General features: G+C 34.8%; 1 protein-coding gene across 2 annotated transcripts in view; it reads left to right on the top strand.

The window, feature by feature from the left end:
- FNIP1 (folliculin interacting protein 1) overlaps positions 1 to 23,768 on the top strand; it is a 123,363-nt gene that overhangs the window by 68,682 nt on the left and 30,913 nt on the right. Inside the window, exons 4-10 of one of the 2 annotated variants that reach the window (XM_028527517.2) lie at positions 58 to 158; positions 421 to 495; positions 6,715 to 6,806; positions 15,019 to 15,102; positions 16,244 to 16,315; positions 19,071 to 19,206; positions 21,016 to 21,217. In XM_028527517.2, the coding sequence (XP_028383318.1) occupies positions 58 to 158; positions 421 to 495; positions 6,715 to 6,806; positions 15,019 to 15,102; positions 16,244 to 16,315; positions 19,071 to 19,206; positions 21,016 to 21,217 (762 nt within the window). The remainder of the gene's footprint in view (positions 1 to 57; positions 159 to 420; positions 496 to 6,714; positions 6,807 to 15,018; positions 15,103 to 16,243; positions 16,316 to 19,070; positions 19,207 to 21,015; positions 21,218 to 23,768) is intronic. The other variant, XM_028527518.2, reaches the window with a different exon arrangement.

The raw sequence follows: 23,768 nt of genomic DNA, 5'->3' as shown, positions 1-23,768 counted from the left end.
AATAGTAATAAGATTTTTAAGTTCTACAATCTTATTAATGTTATGGTTATTGCTTAGGGTTCTCGATGCTCTTCTGATGCCAATATGCTTGGAGAGATGATGTTTGGTTCAGTAGCAATGAGCTACAAAGGGTCCACCTTAAAAATTCATCAAATCCGGTAAGGGATTCTCTGATTTTTTTTCCTAATAAATTCATTCAGAATAGTGAATATTTTTGAAGATAAGATAATTTCATGTAGTCTTCACTCAGATTGAGCATGTCATGTTACTTAATTTATGATGTTCATGGGTTTAAGGCTGCTTCTTGGCTGTTATGACTGCTGTGAAATCTCTCTGAATTATACATTTTTATTTACAGTAAATTGAACAAGTTCTTGTGTTTTAGTTTTGATCTCTTTCTTCCTTTCTTTTTATTCATAGTTCCCCTCCACAGCTTATGCTGAGCAAAGTTTTTACTGCACGGACTGGCAGCAGCATCTGTGGGAGTCTCAATACGTAAGTGGTTATGGAAGCAGGGAGAAATGAATTATTTAAGATGTGCAAAATATGAAAACTAACAGACTGCTCTTAGGATTGCACCTTAAATTCAAATTTTTCTTCCCATCCCTTAAGTTTGAAAGTTTATGGAAATAAGACCCATCCCGGCTTTATTGAGCAGTAATAATGGACATAAAATGTTGTGTAAATTTAAGGTATACAGCATGTTGATTTGATACATTTACATGTTGCAGAATAGTTACCATCATAGCACTAACACGTTTCATCCTGTCACATACTTGCCATTTATTTTTTGTTGTAAGGACATTTAAAATTTACTCTTGTAACAACTTCTAAGTATACATATTATTAGCTGTAATCTGCATGCTATATATTATGTCCCCAGAGTTTGTTAATTTGATAATTTAAATTTGTACCCTATGATTATTAGCTTCCTTTTTCCCACACCCCCAGTCCCTCTTAACTACCACTCTGCTCTCTAGTTTCTCTGAGTTTGGTTCTTTTAGATTCCACTTATAAGTGTTATCATAAAGTATTTGTCTTTCTTTATCTGACTTATTTCACTTAGCATAATGCCCTCGAGTTTCATTTAAGTTGTTGCAAATGACAAGATTTCCTTCTTTCTCATGGCTGCATTATACTTGTGTGTATATGAATGGCATTCTTTTTATCCATTCATTTGTTCACAGATACTCAGGTTGTATCTATATTTTGGCGGTTGTTAGTAATGCTACAATGAGCATTATTCACAATGGCTTAAACATGGAAACAACCTAAGCGTCCTTCAAAAGATGATTGGATAAAGAAGTTGTGGTACATACAGGGTGGGGCAAAAGTAGGCTTACAGTTGTTCATATGGAAAATAATATAATAAATAATGCAAGAATAAACTATATTTTGTGTACTTACAACTGTAAACCTACTTTTGTTGCACCCTGTGCATACAATGGAATACTACTTAGCCATAAAAAATTACAAAATATTGTCATTTGTGACAACAAATGACAAGATCCATGGATGGATCTTGAGAGTATCATACTAAGTGAAATAAATCAAATGGAAAGGGCAAAAACCATATGATTTTATCCACATGTGGGATATAAAACGGAAAGCAACAAGCAAAATCTCAGACACAGACAATAGAATGGTGGTTGCCAGAGAGGAAGAGCAAGTATGGAGAGTATGAAGAGGATAAAGGGGATCAAACATAGTGATGGAAGGAGACTAGAATTTGGGTGGTGAGTACACAGTATACAGATGATGTATTATAGAAGTGTACACCTGAAAATTATATGATGTTGTTAGCCAGTGTAACCTCAACAAATTCAATTAGAAAATAATGCTGCAATGAACATGGGAGTTGCAGGTATATGTTTGGTATCCTGTTTTCATTTATTTTTGCTATATACCCAGAGTGGGTATATAGCTGGGATGTGTCATGCTAGTTCCAATTTTAATTTTTTGAGGAACCTTCATACCATTTCTATAGTGGTTGTATCAATTTACATTCCAACCAACAGTGCATAATAGTTCCCTTTTCTCCACATGCTTGACACTTAGCATCTCTTGGCGTTTTGATGATGTCAGATGGACAGATGTGAATTGATATCTTATTGTAGTTTGATTGGCATTTTCCTGGTGAGTGATTTTGAGCATTTTTGCATGTATTTGGCCTTTTGTATGTCTTTGGAAAACCGTCATTTCAGTTTCCCTGAATATTCAGAGGAACTGTTTTGGAATTGGGGTTTTTTTTTCTGTTGATGCCTATGAGTTCTTTATATATTTTAGGTATTAGTCCCTTGTCAGATACATAGTTTGCAAATATTTTTTTCCATTCCATAGGTTGCTTTTTCATTTGGCTGACTGCTGCTTTTGCTGTACAGAAGTTTTTTAGTTTGATGTAGTTCCACTTCTTTATGTTTGCTTTTGTTGCTTGTGCTTTTGTGTCATATTCAAGAAATTGCTTCTGAGACCTGAGTCAAGGAGGTTTTTCCTTATGGTTTCTTCTACGAGTTTTACAGTTTGGGATATTATGTTTAAAACTTTTATCTATTTCAAGTTCTTTTTTTTTTTTTTAGTGATATAAAATAGGGTTTCAGTTTCATTCTTCAGCATATGGTTGTCTCCTTTCCTCACTGAGTATTCTTGACTTCCTAATCAAATATTAGTTGACCATACAGGGTAAGGCAAAGGTAGGTTTATAGTTGCTCATGTGGAAAATAATACAATAATAAATAATTCAAGAATAAACACTTTTACATACTCACAACTATATACCTACTTTTGCCCCACCCTGTATGTGTGGGAGGTTTTTTTTGGCTCTTGAGTGCATTCCATTATTCTATGGGTCTATTTTTTATGCCAGTATCATACTGTTTTGATTACTGTAGCTTTGTAGTCTAGTTTGAAATGAGGAAGTGTGATGCCTGGGGGTTTATGTGTGTCTTCTTCAATTTCTTTCATCAAAGGCTTCTAGTTTTCAGTGTAGCAATCTTTTACCTCTTAGTTAAATTTCTAGGAATTTGGTTGTTTTTGATACAGGTTTGTTTTTTTTTTTATTTCTTCTTTGGATATCTTGTTAGTGTATTAGAAACACAACTGTTTTCTGTATGCTGATAGTGTATCTTGCACCTAGACTGAATTTGCTTATTCTAGCAGTTTTTTTGTTGAATCTTTAGGATTTTCTATATATAAGATCATATCATCTTCATACAGACCATTTTCTTTATTTTTTCCTCTCTGGTTGCCTTTTTTTTTCTTGCCTGATTATTCTGGCTAGTACTTCCAGTACTGTATTGCATAGGAGTGGTGAGAGTAGGCATCCTTGCCTTGTTCATGATCTTAGGGGAAAAGCTTTCAACCTTTCACCATTGAGTATGATGTTGGCTTTCAGTTTGTTGCATATGGCCTTCATCACATTGAAATTTGCTCCTTCTATACTCTTTGTTGAGGGTTGGGTTTGTTTGTTTTTTTCATGAAAAGATGTTGTATTTTGTCAAATGCTTTTTCTGGAGCTGATCGTGATGATCATATGATTTTTGTCTTTCATTCTGTTAATGTCGTGTGTCCTATTTATTGCTTTGCATTTGTTGAACCATTCTTGCATCCCAGGCATAAATTTCACTTGATAATATTGAATGCTCTTTTAATGTACTGTTGAAATCAGTTTGTTAATACATTGTTTAGAATTTTTGCATGTATATTCATCAGTGTTTAGAATTTTTGCATGTATATTCATCATTTACTTTGTAGTGTCCTTATCTGGCTTTGATGTCAGGGTAATTCTGATCTCGTGAGTTTGGGAGTGTTTCCTCCTCTTTGGTTTTTGGAAGAGTTTGAGGATTGACATTAATTCTTCAGATGTTTGATAGAATTTACCAGTGATACCATCTGAATCTAGAGTTTTCTGTGTTGGGAGGTTTGTGATTACCAGTTTATCTCCTTCCTCATTATTGGTCTGTTGAGAGTTTCTATTTCTTCATGATCAAGTCTTAATTATTGTCTATTTCTAGGACTTTATTTGTTTCTTCTGGGTTATCAGTTTGTTGGCATATAATTGTTCATAGTAGTCTCTCATGATCCTTTTTATTTCTGTGGGATCAGTTATAATGTCTTCTCTGTTATTTCTGATTTTATTTGTTCTCTATCTTTTTTTCTGAGTTAGTCTGGCTAAAGATTTGCCAACTTTGTGTATATCAGAAATCCAGCTCTTAGTTTTATTGATCTTTTCTATTATTTTCCTGGTCTCTGTTTTATTTACTTCCCCTCTGATCTTTGTTAACAGCAGGTCTTTAAATAACATCATTTTTTTGTTCAATGTTTTATTATAACATTGATGAGATGTTGTAGGAACCTTACTTATTTATATCAATCAGCCGGTAGTAAAACTGGTTTCATTATACATCATTTTGCTTAAAGTTGCAGAACTTAATCAATGTTAAGTGAGTACTTACTATATTTCCATACTTTTGAAAACTTTGGACTTAGTTTGTTCTCTTTCTAGCTCCTTGAGTTATAAAGTGAGGCTGCTCATTTGAGAGCTTTCTTGCTTTTTAATATTGTCATTTTTTTGCTGTAAACTTTCATCTTAAAACTGCTTTTGCATCATCCTGTATGTTTTTCTATGCTGTTCTTCCACATTCATTTGTTTCAAGATACTTCTTGGTAGTCTTTTTGATTTCTTTCTTGACACATTAGTTGTTTAGGAGCCTGTTTTTTAATCTCCACATATTTGTGAATTTTCTAGTGTTTCTACTGTGACTGATTTCTAGTTTTCACATCATTGTGGTCAGAAAAGATACTTGGTATGATTTCAGTCTTCTTAAATTTGCTGACTTGTTTTGTGAATTACCATGTGATCTGTCCTGGAGAATGTTTCATGTCTGCTGGAGAAGAATGTGTTTTCTGCTGCTGTTGGATAGAGTATTCTGTTTATTAGTATCATCTGGTTTAGTGCATGGTTCAAGTCCTACATTTCTTTGTTAGTTTTCTGTCTGGATGATCTGTCTATTGTTGATAGTAAGATATTAAAGTCCTCTACTATTGCATTGTTGTGTATTTCTTCCTTTGGATGTGATAGTATTTGCTTAATTTGTTTAGGTACTCTGATCTTGGGTGTATATATATTTTTTTGATTGCTATATCTTTGTGATGGATTGACCCCCTTCTTACATGACTGTCTTTATCTTTTGTTACTGTTTTTGGCTTAAGTCCTATTTTGTCTGATATAACCATAGCTACCCTTCCTCTCTTTGGGTTTCCACTTGCATGGAATATCTTTTTTCTACCCCATCATTTTGAGCCTCCATCTGTCCTTAAAACTAATGATAGACAGCTCTTGCAGACAGCATATTGTTGGGTCTTGATTTTGTTTTTATTTCTTATCCATCCAGCCACTCTGTGTATGAGGGCTAGGTTGCTTCCTCATTTGAGTTTAGTTGAAGAAAAGGAAATGTGGTTTTTCTTTCTCTAATTTGCAAGAAGTTGTATTTGGAAGTAAAATGGTGAATACATTTCCATGTTAAGTTGACATGCTGATTTTTCCACTTTTCAGTGCCATGCTGAGGAAACTACTGTAGGTTGTGCTCTTCAATTTTTAGATTCCCTGCAGAATGAATCCTGCAATTAGGAGTGGCCTAGGTCAGCCATATAGTGGAGCACAGGAGTATTACAAGCTGTTATTGCCAAGATTAGAGTAGGGAAGCTGAAATGAGGTCAGGCCTGTTGTCAGGATAATGGGCTACATGCCAGAACCTAGTAAATGAAGGACTGGGGCTAGGGTGAGGTGGTAGTGGACCCCAGGGGGGGATTCTGCAGGTTCTGAATCAGAAACTATGGGGCACTGAAATTCAAAAGTAGCAAGAGATAGAAATCTGAACTGGGAAAATTCTCAAGTGTTCCTATTTATTGTCAGTGTTTTAAAAAGACTTTTGAGGGGTTTTATTAGCTGAAGTTCTAATGCCTGTAGCTCTTTCTTAACTTTTAGGAAGGAAAGGGAGTGATGCTTTTTATATTATAATGGATATTTAAAAATATTGATGCCAAGAGTTTAATACTAAAGTAAAAATTAGATATTCTTCATTGGAATGACTGACATTTAGCTCTGATCCCCTCAGTTTCTTTATCTTTTCTAAGTTCTAATTGATATATCTTAAAATATGAAGGAAAGGATACTTTGGACTAAATGTATAAAGTATGATTTTATTTTTATTTGAATAATTTGCTAACAAAAATAATATAGGCCATTTGTAATTTGATACTTTTTGGATATTTGGTTGATTGTTTTTTATCACTACTTTTTTTCTTCCTCCAGAAGTTTAGAAAATATTTTCAAGGCCAAAATATGAGGGAAAAGTTTGTAATTTAAATCAGGATCAGTAATCTTTTTTTGTAAAAGTTCAGATAGTAAATATTTTTGGTTTTTGTGATCTAGAGACAGTATGTTGTAGTTTCTCAGCTCTGCAGTTGTAGCATTAAAACAGTCATATTCAATGCATAAATGAATGGGTGTGGCTGTGTTCCAATAAAACTTTATGTACAAAACCAGCAGCAGGCTGGAGTTAGCCCTCAGACGGATTTAAATTATTAGTTAGTTTATAGTACTATTAGGGAAATTTAAAAACACTGTTAAGCACTTAAAATTTCATTGGGCGTGCCAAGAATGGCCATAAAGAGCATAAAATGAATTTGGAATTTATTTTTTCTTCTCCCTTTTAGGCTGCAAGACAGTCTTGAATTCATCAATCAGGACAGCAGTACATTAAAGGCTGACAGTAACACAGTTATTAATGGACTGCTTGGAAATATAGGTAAATGGTTTCTTTGGCTTTGTAAGTTTTAAAAATGTTAACAGTGTAACAGGGATTTACAGTTCTTTCTTAATAATGTAGATCTAAGACCAAAGAGTTTCAAATACTAGAAATGGAAAAGGCTTTTATACTCTAAGTATATATAACATTTGTATTATTTGAAAAACATAATTTTCATATATTTGAGCATGTTTGTTTAGTATATGAAAAGAGAGAACTGCTGAAGATCTACCAAATTTGTTTTTGTTTTTAATTTTGATGCATCTTGAAAAGGCACTGTTATTGATATAAAAAGCCCTTACTAGCTCACTTGAATATTTCAGCTGAAGAATGCTGGTAGTAATTACACTTTCTCTCTTCTCTCTCCCCTGTTATTATTAAATACAAGTAATTTTGAAATGGTACTCATTTTTAACCTGCAATTCAGATGAGAAGATATTCAGTTATGATGTTCCTTAGAAGATTTATTAGAATAACAACTTATTAAGTAACTTGATTAGTTTATTGTTGTAATCCAGTAAGTTCAATATTTTAAAGTGATACACTATTTGTAACATTTTTAGTCATTTGTTTTATCCTAGAAAACTTAACTAAATTTCTGCTTATCATACTTCCAGAGCAGATAGCAGTTAGTATAGAATGAGTATTTCTCTCATTCCCTGGTTAGTGAGAATTTTTATTTGTAATTAATTTAAATAAATATATATTAGTTATATGAATTAGCAAAAAAGTTTTTCTTCCAACTTGAACAGAGTAACGTTCTCTTATTTTTTTTAATTCATGTTCATTCAAATTGCAACCATTTTTTAAGCACTCACTGTAGGCTAGTTGCAGTGTCAGGTATGTACTTAAAATGTGTGTATATTTTGTAGAAGAACAGAGGTTCTGCTTTTTTCTTAACATGATTAATTATTTAATTGGCTTTAATAAAAGCAAAGATGGAAGCCCTAGCTGGCATAGCTCAGTGAATTGAGCACAGGCTGAGAACGAAGGCATCACAGGTTCGATTCCCAGCTGGGGCACATGCCTGGGTTGCAGGTCATGGCCCCCAGCAACTGCACATTGATGTTTCTCTCTCTCCCTCTTTCTCCCTCCCTTCCCTCTCTAAAAATAAATAAATAAAATCTTTTAAAAAATCTTTAAAAAAAAAGCAAAGATGTGACAGGAAATAAATGAATTTTTTCCTTTATAGTTTGACACTTTTCAAAGTTAATGTACTTATTAAAAACTAGTTATTTTACTAATACAAATTCACTTACAAAGATAATTAATTATACTATGATGCTAGATATACTAATCTTTGTTTTACTATAAATTGGAAATTAACTTATTTAACAAGAGTACAGACTTTCAATAATGAACAGCTTTTATTTGTATATTCTTTTGTGAATCAAGAATATTTGAGCACCATTTCTTATTTTCTTTTTATTTCTAATTAATAAATACTTATCAAGCACCTACTATATGCTAAGCACTCTGCTGGGCCATGAGGATACAGTAGTAAAGCAGACACAGTTTCTACCTCAGTGGATTTATAGTTAATGGGATTCAGGCATGTAATACAACAATTATAGTATCCTGTAGTTAATTCTTAGACAGGATTAAGAGCATAGTATGATAAAAATGAAGAGGATTAACTACTTCAATTATGAGGAGTCAGGGAAAGCTTCTTTGAAGAAGCGAGAAGGATTAGTCTGATAGCTGGGTAAAGAAATGTTCTTAGAAAAATCAATAGCATGTGCACAGACCTAGGGGCAAGAGATCACAGAGCATGGGAAGAATGTGAATAAATCAATGTGGATGGAGTACACTATAGGACTAAAGGAAGTGAAAAGAAAGAAGTGAGCAAGAGCCAAACCACGATGGGCACTGTGGGCCATACTGAGGAATTTGGACTTAGGGTTTGAGCCTTGGGTACCAAGTGAGGTACTTGGGTAACAGTGGGGTGTGTTAGCTTGGATCCTCCACCTGTTTTTTAACAGATGCCAAGAGAGGATTAAACATGCAAGAATTTTATTAGGGGAAATGACTAATGTGAGAGAAAAGGAGAAGGGAGCTGGAAAAGGTCCAGAGTGCCCTTGGCTTGTGATACAAATCTGAATCCAAGTAAAAGAGAGGAATAGAAGATTGTGTGGAAGTGTCCGGCCTACCATACAGTTTAAGGAAGGTTTGGTGAAGCCATTGACAAGTCCTCAAGTCAACGTTTGTTGTCAAAATAGACCCACTTCTTGCCAAAATGGGCCTGCCTTACTATACTGCTCTGTTCACTCATTGTCTAGGAGTAGCCTATGGGACATGCAAACTCGAACAAACGTGGCAGTGGATTTCAGAATACAGCAGCTGGCATTCTTTGTCAGTTACAGTCCTTATAGCCAGAGATTTTTGTGGTGCATTCTGAAGACCACCACAGAGGAATTTTCAGAATAAAAGCATGCCTCTGAGATGTTATGGATTTGGCTCCAGACTACACAATAAAGCAAATATCTCAATAACATGAGTGACATTTTTTTTGTTTCCCAGTGCACATAAAAGTTATGTTTATACTATACTACAGTCTGTTAAGTGTTCAATAGCATTATGTCTAATAAAACAATATACATACCTTAATTTAAAAAATAGCATATTGCTAAAAAATACTAACCATCAGCTGAGTCCTCAGTTAATCATAATCTTTTTGCTGTTGGAGGATCTTGCCTCGATGTTCATGGCTGCTGACCAGTGAGGCTGGTGGTTGCTGGTGGGTGGCTGTGGCAAGTTCTTAAAATATGACAACAATGAAGTTTGCTGCATAGGTTGATTCATTCTTTCATGAATGATTTCTGTGTAGCATGCAATACTATTTGATAGCATTTTACCCACAGTAGAACTTCTTTCTATTGAAGTCATTCTTCTCAAACCCCGCCGTGGCTTTATCAACTAGGATTATGTAGTATTCTAAATCTTTTGTTGTCATTTCAACAACCTTCACAGCATCTTCACCAGGAGTGGATTCTATTTCAAGAAACCACTTTTGTTTGCTCATCCATAAGAAGCAACACCTTGTCCATTAGAATATGATCATGAGATTGTAACAATTCATTCTCAGCTTCAGGCTCCACCTAATTTTCTTTCCTTTTCTGCCACATCTTCAGTCACTTCTTCCACTGAAGTCTTGAATTCAAGTCATCCATGAAGGTTGAAGTCAGCATCTTCCAAACTCCTGTTAATGTTGATATTTTGATCTCTTCCCGTGAATCATGAATGTTCTTACTGGCATCTAGAATGGCGAATCCTTTCCAGAAGGTTTTCAATTTACTTTGCCCAGGTCCATCATAGGAATCACTGTCCATGGCTTTATGAAATGTATTTTTTAAATAATAAGACTTGAAGCTGAAATTACTCCATGATGGTCTGTGGGCTGCAGAATTGTTGTTGGGAGCAGGCATGAAAACAACATTAATCTCACAGTATACTTCCATTAGAGCTCCTTGGTGTCCAGCTGCATTGTCAACAAGCAGTAATATTTTGAAAGAAATCTTTTTCTGAGCAGTAACTCTCAACAGGGGGCTTAAAGTATTCAGTAAATCATGCTGTAAATAGATGTGCTGTCATCTAGGCTTTGTTGTTTTGCTTATAGAACATAGGCCAAGTAGATTTAGTATAATTCCTAAGGACTCCAGGATTTTTGCAATGGCAGATCAGCATTGGATTTAACTTTGTCACCAGCTGCATTAGCTTGTAACAAGAAGCCAGACATTGACTTCTGCTCTCTAGCTATGAAAGCCCTAGATGATGTGTTTTTCAAATTTAAGGTTGTTGCATCTACACTCAAAATCTGTTGCTTAGTGTAGACCCCTTCATTACTTATTTCAGCTAACTTTCATTTTTTACACCAGTACTTGCTGCTTCACTGTGCACTTTCAGATTATGGACACAGGTTCTCTCCTTAAACCTCATGAACCAACCAACCTCTGCTAGCTTCAAACTCTTCTGCAGTGTCCTCACTCTCTCAACCTTCCTAGAATTGAAGTGAGTTAGGGCCTTGCTCTGGATTATACTTTGGCTTACAGAAATGTGGCTGGTTTGATCTTCTATGCAGGCCACTACAACTTTCTCCACATCAGCAATAGGCTGTTTTGATTTCTTATCATTTGTATGTTCACTGGAATAGCACTTTTAACTTCCTTCAGGAACTTTCCCTTTGCATTCACACCTTGGCTAACTGGTGCAAGAGGCCTGGCTTTCAGCCTCTCTCAGCTTTCAAAGTGCCTTCCTCACTCAACTTAATCATTTCTAACTTTTGATTTAAAATGAGAGGCGTGTGACTTTCTTTCATGTGAACACGTAGAGGCCACTGTAGAATTATTAATCGGCCTGATTTCAGTATTGTTGTGTCTCAGGGAACAGGGAGGCCCAAGGAGAGGGGGAGACATGGAGGAACAGCTGGTCGGTGGAGCAGTTAGAACACATACACTTATCAATTAAATTTGTTGCCTTAAAATTATGGGTGTGGTGCATGACACTCCAAACAATTAGAATAATAACATCAAAGATCACAGATTGATCACAGATCACCATGACAAATATAATATTGAAAAAGTTTGAAATATTGTGAGAATTACAAAAATATGACAAGCGACTCAAATTGAGCAGATGCTGTTGGAAAAAACTGATAGACTCACTCTATGTAGGGTTGCCACAAACCTTAAATATGTAAAAAGCACAGTATCTGCCAAATGTAATAAAACAAGGTATGCCTGTATTTAGTTGAGATTTATCTCTGCAAAAGAATATTTTAATTGCAGCGGGAATGGATTCAAATAAGCCAGTGGGATTGAAGAAAGACCTGTATTAGAAGGCTGTTTGTTTTACTCTAAGTGACAGATAATGGGGTCCTAAAGTAAGACTATCAGTGAGGGTAGAGAGAGAACTTACTGAGAGGCTCATTTAGGAAAATAGAGTGGACTGGACTTAGTAATTAGAAGAGAGGAGGAAAAAAGGAGTAAGTCAAGGGTGGCACTTTGACATCTGGTTGTGTAATTGCATGGATACTGATGTCATTCTCTGGGAGGAACAGAAGAAATTGGTAATTGATGATTTTAAGTGTAGGTATGTTGAATTGGAAGTGTTAGTGGGACAGCCAAGTAAAGATATCCATTATACCTGCTTAGATAGATAGATGTATTACAGTAGTAGCTGCTATAACATAAAAACTAATGAATGCATACTAATTTTAAAATACTACATTACTCCCCTGTCCAGGTAGCTTAGTTGGTTAGAGCATTGTCCCAATACACCAAGGTTGCAGTTCCATCCCTGGTCTAGGCACATACAAGAGCAACTAACAAATGCATAAATAGATGGAACAACAAATCGATGTTGCTCTCTTTCTCTCTCTAAAAGCCAATAAAAATTTAAAAAAACATATTCATGTAATATTCAAAGGGGTATTTCTCATTGGTAAGTATTTTACCTCCAATATTTTAGAGGTCCAATCTCTTTCCTTCCTTGGAGTTCTTCCTCCTTCAACATGTAGGCTCCAGGGTTGTGTTCAGCTGTGTCAAGCCAGTGAAGGGATTAAGTATGGAGAAGGCATGTTCACTTCATAACCACCACAGCCTGAAAGTGACCTATATCACTTTAATTTCACATTCCATTGGTGGTAACTAATACAATGGCTTTACTTATCTATAAGGAGATTTGAGAAATGTGGCCCCTAGTTGGTCAGCTGTTTCCCAGAGACTACTTGATATTATAGAAGAGAGAAAATTCTTCGTTAGCTGTGTCTTCCATGGATTTGAGAATCATAGCATATAAATGATCATTGAAAGCATAAGAATGAATGAGATGACCTCGGACATGTAAAGAATGAGAAAGAAAAGTTGTTGAGGATGTAACTTAGGGAATGCTGGCTTTAAAGAACAAGTAGGAGAAGAGAAGTGCATAAAGGAGACAGAGAAAGAAACTTAGAGTGTATTATTATGGAAACCAAGGTGGGGGAGTTCAAAGTCCTGCCAGCATTAAATATGCTGTAAGGTAATACTAGATAGTATGGATTGCATTAAGCAACAGTTAAGGCTTTTGTTGACCTATGTGAACAGTTTCAGAGTTGAGGGGAGACTCAGAAGTTAAGCTTTTTTTCCCCAAGATGTAAGCAGTGGTTCTCAATTTTTTTTTTTTTTGTCTTTAGACCGTTTTAAATACTTAGAAATTATTGAGGACCACAGAGAACTTTTGTTTATATTGGTTACCTTTATTGATATATATTGTATTAGAAACTAAAACAAAATTTCAAAATGTTTATTTAGAAATTTATTTTAAAATAATACCAATAACCCCTTTCATGTTAATGTAAATAGCATGTTTTTCAATAACTTTCCTAAGAGAAAATAATTTAGTTAGAAGAGTGGCATTGTTTTACATATTTGCAGATCTCCTAAATGTCTGGCTTACTAGACATCCAGATAGCTAGATTCTGATATCTGTTTCTGTATTCAGTTTCTTGTGATATGTTGTTTTGGTTTAAGTATATTAAGAAAATCCATTCTCACACATATACATAGTTGGAATGGGAAGATACTCATGGAGTCCCTGAAAGGGTTGCAGGGACTTCCCAGAGATTTTAGGACCACATTTTAAGAACTATGGAATTATGGGATTAGCTATATATGGTGAGAATGTCAAAGAATTTTGACTGTTTAAATGTTCATGGAAAAGGAGATTATAAAGAGGATGAGGTTAGAGATAGAGGTGATACTTGGCCAAGTGAGATTTTTGTAGGTCTTGTCTGATTTAGAAGAATTTGTTTTGGAATGGAGGGTGAGGGTACCTCTTAGGATTTTTCACTGAATAAGTCCTTAGCACATAGTAAGTCTTGAATTATTAGTGCTCAGGCAGGAAGGAAGCAAGGATAGATGAGAGTTTGATTCAGTTTGGAGATAGGTCAGTAGGTTGGAAAAGGTGGATTCTCATTTGGTGAGAATCCTGTGTGTGCACACATACATGTGTGACTGAGTGTGGACTGTAGAAGACAGTCACGTGCTGAAACTAAGGAAGGAGCGGGCGGGGGAGGAGTTTAAAGAGAACTGATAAGGAGAACTGAAGAAAGATCCAGACAATGAAACATGGAAGAATTGTTGCATATGTGCTGTAATTATATGAATTCTTGTTACAGAAAAGTATCTATTAGCAATTTGAAAAATACAGGGTCCAGCAGAAATAATGCTTGCTTGAGTGTGGTTAGTAGGGTAATAACATGTACATAATAATTTATAGTTTTTTTAAGATAATTACACCTAATGACATTTCACCTAAAATGTCATATGGTGTGATTGTGATATTGTTATGTTAGAGATTTACATGCTTACGATTTTATAATAAAAGGGGCATTATTTGTGCTGAACCCTGTATATTTGCCACTTTTTAAAACCGATAGTCCCCTATTAGCTCCTAGGTGGCTATTTAGGCTATGTTGATTAAGAGTAACTAATGAGTAACCCAGCTGCTTGCTTCTAGGCTGTAATATTGCCCTTGTTGGGACTTTTAGACTCTGTTGTCTTCTCTTGGTCAAGTCTGAAGCAGCCACTTTTCCCAGGAGTCTGCCCCTGACAGGCTGCATTGGTCACCTGCTTCCTCAGTGGCTAACCGCTGGTCTAAGATGTTTCTTTTTTTCTGTTATGTTGTAACTTAGCACTAAGTTAGAAAAAACATTTTGTACTTGTCAGTACGTTCCTTTTCTGTATTTGTTCTTTGTTGTTGTATGTCGTGTTCTATTTTCTCAGCCAGGCATTTAGGTGGTTTTATCCTTGCAATCATTTTAGGAGAGTCTTGTCATTTTAAGACTGACTTTTTAAAAGATAAATTTATTTGGCAAATGTCAAATTATATAGCTAACATTACTATGCTCATTTAGCTTTTTAAAAGGATTGTTTTAGAAAGGATTGAACATTTAGAACAATTTTTCCTTGTATAGTGGAAGCTTATTTTTATTATTATATACAAACTTAATAGTAAATTGGCATGAAATTATTATTTATGATTTGTCATAAACAGAGGGAAACCATCCTGTTTCAAAAAAGGGAAGCCAGCTGGAATTATTATTATTTAGTTTAAATGTGACTGTTCATATCTGTTGGTCTGCTTTTGTGCTACTTTAGCTTACCTTTTATTCCTGATGCACTGCAGCTTCTCTAACAGCTCTCTTTTACATATATTTTACGTTTTTGCCATGTAGGTCTTTCACAGTTCTGCAGCCCCAGGCGGGCATTCTCTGAACAGGGTCCGCTCCGCCTGATCAGGAGCGCCTCTTTCTTTGCAGGTTTGCGATGTGCTGTGTGGGTAGACTAGTTGGTGTGCCCCAGTGGCTAGAATCTGTAGTTAAGCTGTGGAAACAAGAGAGTCAGTAATTGCAGTTGGGGAAGGTTTGGTTGAGAAAACATTGCTTAGATAGTACAAGAACTTAATTTATTTGTATTGACTATGTTCTTGAAGTTTCCAGAAACTTTATCAGTAGAATTAACATTTTCATGAAATGTCATTGTTATTTCTTATCTCATCATGTAATAATGATTTAAACTTTAGAATTCCAAACCAAAATTTAGTATAAATATTATAATCCAGTTGGAATTTTTGATGTGACACTGTCTTGTTTCCATGGCTGAGTAGCTTTTGTTACCGTACTTCACCAATTGCAGAAAATATTCTATTTTATTATTAATGTAAAATTTCTGGTCTGAACTATTTCATGAGAATGATTTCTTTTGGAGCTAAGATTTAGATGAACAAGCACCATTATAATTGCACTGTAAAAGGCATATATGAATATATTTGTTTATATCATTATAGTGTGTCCATGCTTCAGTGTTCAGCTTCTTTTAATATTTATTTTCCTTAAAATTATGAGATATGAACAACCGTATATTTATTATAGATAATTGGGAAATGTGAAAATAGGCAACAAATATATATTAGCCAGAAATAACCTCCTTGATCTTTTTTTAAACAAAATGAGGATCATACTATTCAAGTAGTTTTCTTAAATTTTTTATTATGTAGCATCTTTAACCCAATATTGATATATGCAGAATAATAGAGTGAACCATCATATACCCATTACTTAGCCCCAGCAACATTCTTACTGTTCAGTAGCTTGCCTTTTTTTATTTAATAATAAATTGTGATTATCTTGCTGTGTCATTGTATATGCTTCTAAAATACTTATTTTAGTCACCCTTGCTTCTTTAGACATTATAGGTTATTTACATATATGTCAAGTCATTAGATAGATCTCAAAGCTTGTTCAACTGAGTAATAGCTCTTGGTGTTGGGTTTGTGCCATGCTATTGAAGAAATGAAGGAATGCAATGAGATGAGCATGATTGAGTTTGCTGTTTAAAAGGGACAACATCAACCTGAATGGCATTGTATTTTATAACTGAAAGTTTTGTCTTGATTCGCAGTTCACAGCAACCCAATGGATATGCCTGGAAGAGAGCTGAATGAAGACAGAGACAGTGGCATAGCACGCTCTGGTAATACCAGGTTCACGTATTAATTTAGTTTTTTATGAGATAACTGTTAGATGACATTGGATTTCTTTTTATCTTTGCCTTCATCATTCAATTTTATGTCTACAGCTTGTTAGTATTGCTATTACAAGAGAGTTGTAGAAACAGCAGAGAGAAATATTTTATATGTACTGTTAAATGTGCCTGGTGGAGCATGGCCTGGATGAATGCACATTGGCTTAGGTGCCACCGGTACAAGAAAAAAAGTATTGCTCAAGAGACTGTTTAGATAGCACGGTAGAGAAAACACATTTGCTTATCATTTGCTGCTAGCTAGAGTTTCTCTTGCCCAGAAAGACTTAGGCATTTTGAACTGTTACACATATTTTTTTTTCAAATATGGACTCTCCCAAAATTTGTCTGACAAACTTTTGTTGAAACAAATTACAGGAAGGGAAAAGTAAAGCCCAATTCTACATTAAGGAGCAGAATCTACTGAGAGCAGTCAGAAAAATCATCTGTCATAGTTCATTGTGTTAGTCATTCTATGATAGGCCTGTGCAAAGCGATTCAGAGAAAGGGACCCTTACAGCCAGGGGAAGGGACAGGTTGCCTGTAGTGCTTTACAGAGGGATAGTGTTTTAGTTGTGTCTTGAAAAATAAATAGGCATTATCCAGGCAAAGGCATGGAAGAAGGACATTCCATTTAAAAGGAAGAGTGTTCGACAGGGCCCAGAGATCAGCGTAAGTGAAAGGAGGAGTAATCTTAGGCTTGGGTAATTGTTAGGTTGAGAAACTTTATTCACTGTGGTTTTCCATGTGTGCTGTCACATTATATGGCTCTGCTATCCAAATTGATTACAATTCAATTTTGAGTGTAGATGGGAAGTGCACCCAGGGATATTGTAATCCCTGGGTTTTCATTAGAATAACAAGCCATTTCAAAAAATTACTCCCAAAGCCTCTGATTCAGTGTAGAGCAAGGGTGTCAAACTCATTTTCACTGGGGGTCACATCAGCCTCATGGTGCCAAATGTAATTTTAGGACTGTATGAATGTAACTACTCCTTAACTAGAGGCTGCTGCTGGGGAGAAACAAGGTGGAGAGCTGGATTTGGCCTGCAGGCCTTGTGTTTGTCACCTGGGGTATAGAGAAAGTCTTAGGTATCCACATTTGACAAACAAAAAAAACAAGAAAAACTTCCACACCTGATTCTGATGGACAGCTAGAGTTGAGAACCACTAGTCTAATATGAAAAGTCTGCATCTTTCAGATAATCTCACTCTTTTTTTCTGATTGAGTTTATTATTTTTGTTCTTTGCTAGTAATCTAGAGTACATTTCTCTCAATACCTTTGCTTCTATATAATACAGAGATTTAGTTTTCTATGGCTGGAACAAAATTCTCATTATTTTATCCAACATTTTGGAGGTGATAAATTCATGTCTCTGTACTTCATTTTCTTTAGCTATAAATTGAAGGGCCTGGGTAGATTGAACTGTAAGGCTTCGCCAAGCCATTAAATTCACATATCCTAAGTTAATTGAAGTTAATTATGTATTTTCTTTTTTTTCTAATAGGGTTATTTTTAATTTCATAATTTAGTAAAACATACCTTTCTAAATTTAGAGTAGCATTTGATTTTTCATTGAAGTCACGCCTAGATTTGTTATACATAGCTAGTCTTATCTTAGTCTACAGAATTTTACAGTACTAATCGATAAAATGGAATATTTTCAAGAATGTAGTTTAGAATTAATTCATTGATAGTTCAGATGTTTGCATGGTACTTAAAGTACTCTGCCCTGTATCATTGAATTTGTCAGAGAGAATCCAGATGAACAAATCTTTATAGTGTTAAATCTCTTAGTTTTTAGTTCTGGTATCCAAAACGATGTCATGTGGCATGTGCTTTTCCATAGATGGTAATAATACATCCCTCTTTTAGATTACCTGATACATTTTCAGTATGTAGTTAATAATCATGAAGATGGGAATCTAAAAATACTGCCAAACAAAAGCAAGCCCTTAATGTCTTTTCCTCTATAGTTCCAGTGGGAAGGAGGAGAGCATTCCTAACCCAAGGAAAAATAAAGTTACAGCTTTTTACACCCTAGGCAAGAAGCAGAGCATTTTGAATTGCAAAGAAGGGTTTTGGGAAGAGAATAGTACCCCATGGTTATGGGTTTCAGCAGTTATCAGAGTGGCCTGTATTGGAATGTGTATGTCAACCATTAGATGCTCCAGAGAGCAGTTTATAGGATTTACCCTTTTTGGAGCTTAGTTGATACAGTCAAGACTCTTATTAAAAGTGGCCAAGCATTAACTTTTAAATAACATCTTTAAATGACATTTAGACACTTATTTTCAAATACAGCTTTTGTTCTTAAAATACAACTACTGCATTAAAATTGCATCACATCATATTTCCTTTAATTTAAGAACTAAGGGTTCAGCTAAGCTAGGGAACAGTCTCATGGCCAAGGGAATAATGCTTTGTTTCAAAGTAGCATTATTTTTCTCGGGTGGGGATGGAGGTAAGGATGTCAAGGGGTATTATCTCAGAGTCTTCTTGCCAACACAATGTTAATATGATTTTTCTTATTAAGGTCTCTGGGACCTTGCTTCAACAAAAATGTTATTAAGTGGAAATTTTAGAGGCTCCTGAAGCAAAATGGAAAATCTGAGTCACCATTCTTAAATTTGTTAAAAAGAAATTTGTCCTTTTGCTTAATGATAATTGACTTATACGTTATGCTTCTTATTCTGACTTGACAGCATCTCTCAGCAGCTTGCTTATTACACCATTTCCCTCCCCAAACTCCTCACTTACCCGAAGTTGTGCCAGCAGCTACCAGCGACGTTGGCGACGCAGCCAAACAACGAGTTTGGAAAATGGGGTCTTCCCTAGATGGTAAGTTGGAAACTTCAGTTCACATAAACAGGACTGAATTGTTCCTTAAACACAATTTTGTATGGTTTTGCATTTTATGTATTTTAAATTTGGAACTTAAAACTTTTTAAATGTATTGCATTGCTTTTTATTGTGTTAAAATAACATAAAATTTACCATTTTAACCATTATCAGGTATGCAGTTCAGTAGCATTAAGTACTTTCCCATTGCTGTGCAACTATTCATGTCCAGAAATTACCTCCCCAAGCTGAAACTCTGTACCTGTTAAACAATAATTGCCCACCACTCCTCCCTCCCCTTAGCCCCTTGCAATCACCATTCTATTTTTTGTCCCTATGAATTTCACTACTCCAGATACCTCATATAAGTGAAATCACAAAGTATTTGTCCTTTTATGTATGCCTTATTTCACTTAGCATGTCTTCCATGGTTCATCCGTGTTATAGCATGAATCAAAATTTCATTCTATTTTATGGCTAAATAATAGTCAATTGTATGTATATACCACATTTTGTTTATTCATATTCATCTGTTGACAGACATTTGGGTTGCTTATACCTTTTGCTTTTGTGAATGATGCTGATATGAACATGGATGTACAAATACCAGTTTGAGTCCCTGCTTCCAATTCTTTTGGGTTTATACCCAGAAATGGAATTTCTGGATTATATAGTAATTCTGTGTTTAAGTTTTTGAGGAGTTACCATACTGTTGTCCACAGTGGCTGCACCATTTTATATTTCCACTAGAAATGCACGAGAGTTCTAATTTCTTTATATCATTGCCAGTTGTTATTTTCTGTTTTTGATAACAGCCCTCCTAATGGGTATGAAGTGGTATCTCACTGTGGTTTTGATTTGCTTTCTATAATGGCTAGTGGTGTTGAGCATGTTATCATGTGCTTATTGGCCATGTGTGTGTCTTCCTAGGAGAATTGTCTATTCAAGTGTTTTACCCATTTCAAAATCAGGGTATTTGTTGTTGTTGAGTTGTAGGAGTTTATATATTCTGGATATCAATCCCTTATCAGACAAATGCTTTGCAAATATTTTCTCCCTTTTCATGGGTTGCCTTTGATTCTGTTGATAGTGTCCTTTGATGCACAACAATTTTTAGTTCTTATATAGTTCAATTTATCTGGGTTTTTTTTGTTGTTGTTGTTGCCCGTGCTTTGGTGTCATATCCAAGAAATTATTGTCAAATCCAATGTAACAAAGCTTTTACCCTATGTTTTTTTCTAAGAGTTTTATAATTTTAACTCTTCTGTTAGGACTTCGATCCATGTACTGCTTATGTGTTTTGATGTTTCAGTTTTTACTGTTTCTATTTTGGCAAATTAATTCATTCTTGAAAGATCTTTTTTTAAATCTATGTTAAGTATAATTATAGATAATGAAGATTCTCTTTTACTCACTCCTTTTATTTCTTCATCTTTGATTTTACTCCTGGAATCAAAAGAAGAAACAAGTAGCTTCTAGAACTATGAAGAGATTGTATCAGACTCATCTGTAAACCTTAAAATTCAGGCATATTTAAGTTGGTTATGAATTGGAATTATCTACTAGTGACTTTTAATTGAACCAAAGTGTTCCTAATCAGACTCTATTAAAATTTCTTACAAAAACTTCACCATGAAGGAATAGCCAGTAGAATTCTGAGATTAACAATTGATGTGAATTTTTAGATTTACTTGATAAAACAGTGGGATAACTTTATCTTGGCTACATTTATTAGCAAGGAGATTGAATTGCAAATTTAATTATTTTTATATTTTTAAAAAATAAAAAAATAATAAATTTGTTTTTAAGGTCTATAGAAGAAAGCTTTAATTTGTCAGATGAAAGCTGTGGCCCTAACCCAGGAATTGTGAGAAAAAAGAAGATTGCAATTGGGGTAATCTTTTCATTATCCAAAGATGAAGATGAAAATAACAAATTTAATGAATTCTTTTTTTCACATTTTCCTCTTTTTGAAAGCCACATGAACAAACTAAAGAGTGCAATAGAACAGGTAAGCATAGTCATGTTGTTTGTTAGTTTTATATCCCTTATTTTTCTTTGAATTTTATTTTTCTGTTTAAGCATTATGTTTATTTATTTGACACAAAAATTAATAGGTACTGTGCAGGTACCCTGAAAAGTGCTCTGGGAGATGGAAAATAAACATCAACTCTTTAACGAGCTTACTGTCTAGTAAAAGATCAATAAATAAATATTTGAGGGCCCATAATGTGGCAGGCACTGTTACAGAAACTAAAGATGTGAAAAAAGTAGCACTCTTGACCTCATGGGACAACAGATAACCTAATGAACATATAAGCTCTTATATGGAAATAAATGAGTTGGAGAAAAATAAAAAAGAGAAAGGTTGATAAGGAATGGTGGATGGAAGGAATGGTAATTTTTATAGGCTAGTCTGGAAGGCTCCTGACCAAATGACATGTGGTTCATAGATATGAAGGAAGTGAGCTACAACTACCTGAGAGAGGAATATTCCAGGCAGGGGCAAAGGTCCTGTGTCAGTAGTAAGTCTGATACTTGAGCAACAGGAAGGAGGTCAGAGAAGCTGGGTTCGAAATGAGAGATGATAATATTGGGTCTTAAAAGGATAGCATTGTAAGAATCGGGTCTTAAAGGGATAGCATTGTAAGAGCATTGGCATTTACTCTGAAGAAAGATTGAAGACCATCAGAGGGTTTTGAGTGGAGGAATGACATTATTTATGAGGATTATTCTTAATGCTTCTTAATGCTGGTGGAGAATAGATTTCTAGGAGTAAAGGAAGATTTTTAGGACCATTTAGGAGGCTGTTGGGATAATCTGGGTGATGGATACTCAAACCAATTTAGTGGTGGAATTGGTGAGAAGTGGTTGGATTCTGGATATATTTTGAAAATAGTACTAATGAGATTATCTGATGGACTTACTTGGAGTATAAGGGAAAGAACAATACAGGTTGACTCAAGAATTGTTCTTTGAGCAGTAAGAAGGTTGGACTTCCCTGTGCTAAAAGTAGGGAAACTACAACTGGAACAGGTTTGGTGGATTGAGGTCAGGACTTTGTTTGAGATGCCTCCTGGACATCCAAGTGGTTTTTATGAGCCTAGAATTTAGGGAAAATTTCCAGGCTGGACAGTCACCACTGTATAGATGGTATTTGGAGCAGTAAAACTGATTGAGGGAGAGAATAGAGGAGCAGAGAGAGATTGTAGGCCTCATTTGTAGAGTATTTCAGCAGTTAAAATTTGAGGAGAAGAGACTGAGTATTGGCCATTCAAGTAGGTAGAAAAAAAGAGAGTACTTGGGGGGGGGGATCCAAGTGAAAAAAGTGTTCTAAGAAGGTACAAGTGATCAATTGCTGTTGATAGTGTATATAATAAATTTACATAAAGTAGGAAAACTGTGAATATAAGAGAACATAAGTAAAAAAAAAAAGAACAAGCCAAGTGTTTTTTAGGAGTTCATAGGAAAGAAAAGTAACTTCCTATTGGGAAGATATTTCATTTGGACTGCATCCTAAAGGATATGTAGGACTTTTTAAACATAAAACTGAAAATTGAACATAGCAGAAGAACAAGAAAAATTGATATCCTTGCCACCCAAAGATAATACATTAACATTTTTCTGTGAGTCTCATCTAGGCCTTTTCTATGCATATAGTACCTTTACTTGATTGGGATTGCGTTGTGTCTATATTGCTTTAATTACATGCTTATTTTTAGAAACTCATCATTGTAACATATACATTTCTCATGTCATTATAAATACTTCTTAATTATATTTTAGTTACTTTCTTTAGTGTAGGTGACAGTTTTTCTATTAGGCCATTTCTACTTTTTCACAATTGTAGCTACAATGTAGTTAACATATTGGTGAATTTTCCAGATTTTTTTAGAAGAATTTTCCAGAAATTGAACCAGTGAATCAGTGGGTATAAGTAAAGTTCGTAACCTCTGTGACAGTATGCAAAGAGGAGCTGGAAGAGTTAATGGGCACAATTCTCAAAGAATCTAGAGTCCTTGTGAGAAGTTTTGACTTTGTTTTTAAGGCTGTCTCCAAATTGTGATTTAGGAAGGTTAATTTGACACCATGTTTAAAAGTGTCTAGAGTAAGAGGCTAGAGATGGGAATACCAATTAGAATGGTCCAAAAAGCAGAGGATGCATTTTAGGAACTTAGTAGTGACTAAGAATCATCCACCTCTAGCAAAGATAATGATGTTAGTTATTCACATTAAATCAGTCAAAAGATAAGTAGATCATTAGCAGTACTTTTTTTTTTAACAGAACAACTGAATAAAGGCCATTTTCACTTTTTCAAAAGTTAGACACTGGTGACATTTTCTTCAGATAGCTACTGTCCCTTTTTGTAGTCTGTTGTTGCCAAAGTCAGTACACATAATATTTAGCTGTGGGACAAGTGTTTCAAGCTTTGTATAAAACTTGAAATACAGTATTTAGGCACTGGAGAAATCATTAAACGTGATTTTTCAGTGTTTCAATGCTTTAACCATCTGTAACCTAAAGGGTACATACTGATAGATATGTGGATATTTGTTCGAAT

Source organism: Phyllostomus discolor, chromosome 13, assembly GCF_004126475.2.
Source record: "Phyllostomus discolor isolate MPI-MPIP mPhyDis1 chromosome 13, mPhyDis1.pri.v3, whole genome shotgun sequence".
NCBI lineage: Eukaryota > Metazoa > Chordata > Mammalia > Chiroptera > Phyllostomidae > Phyllostomus > Phyllostomus discolor.
The sequence above is the reverse complement of the archived record's forward strand: the minus strand, read 5'-3'. Positions and strand labels throughout refer to the sequence as shown.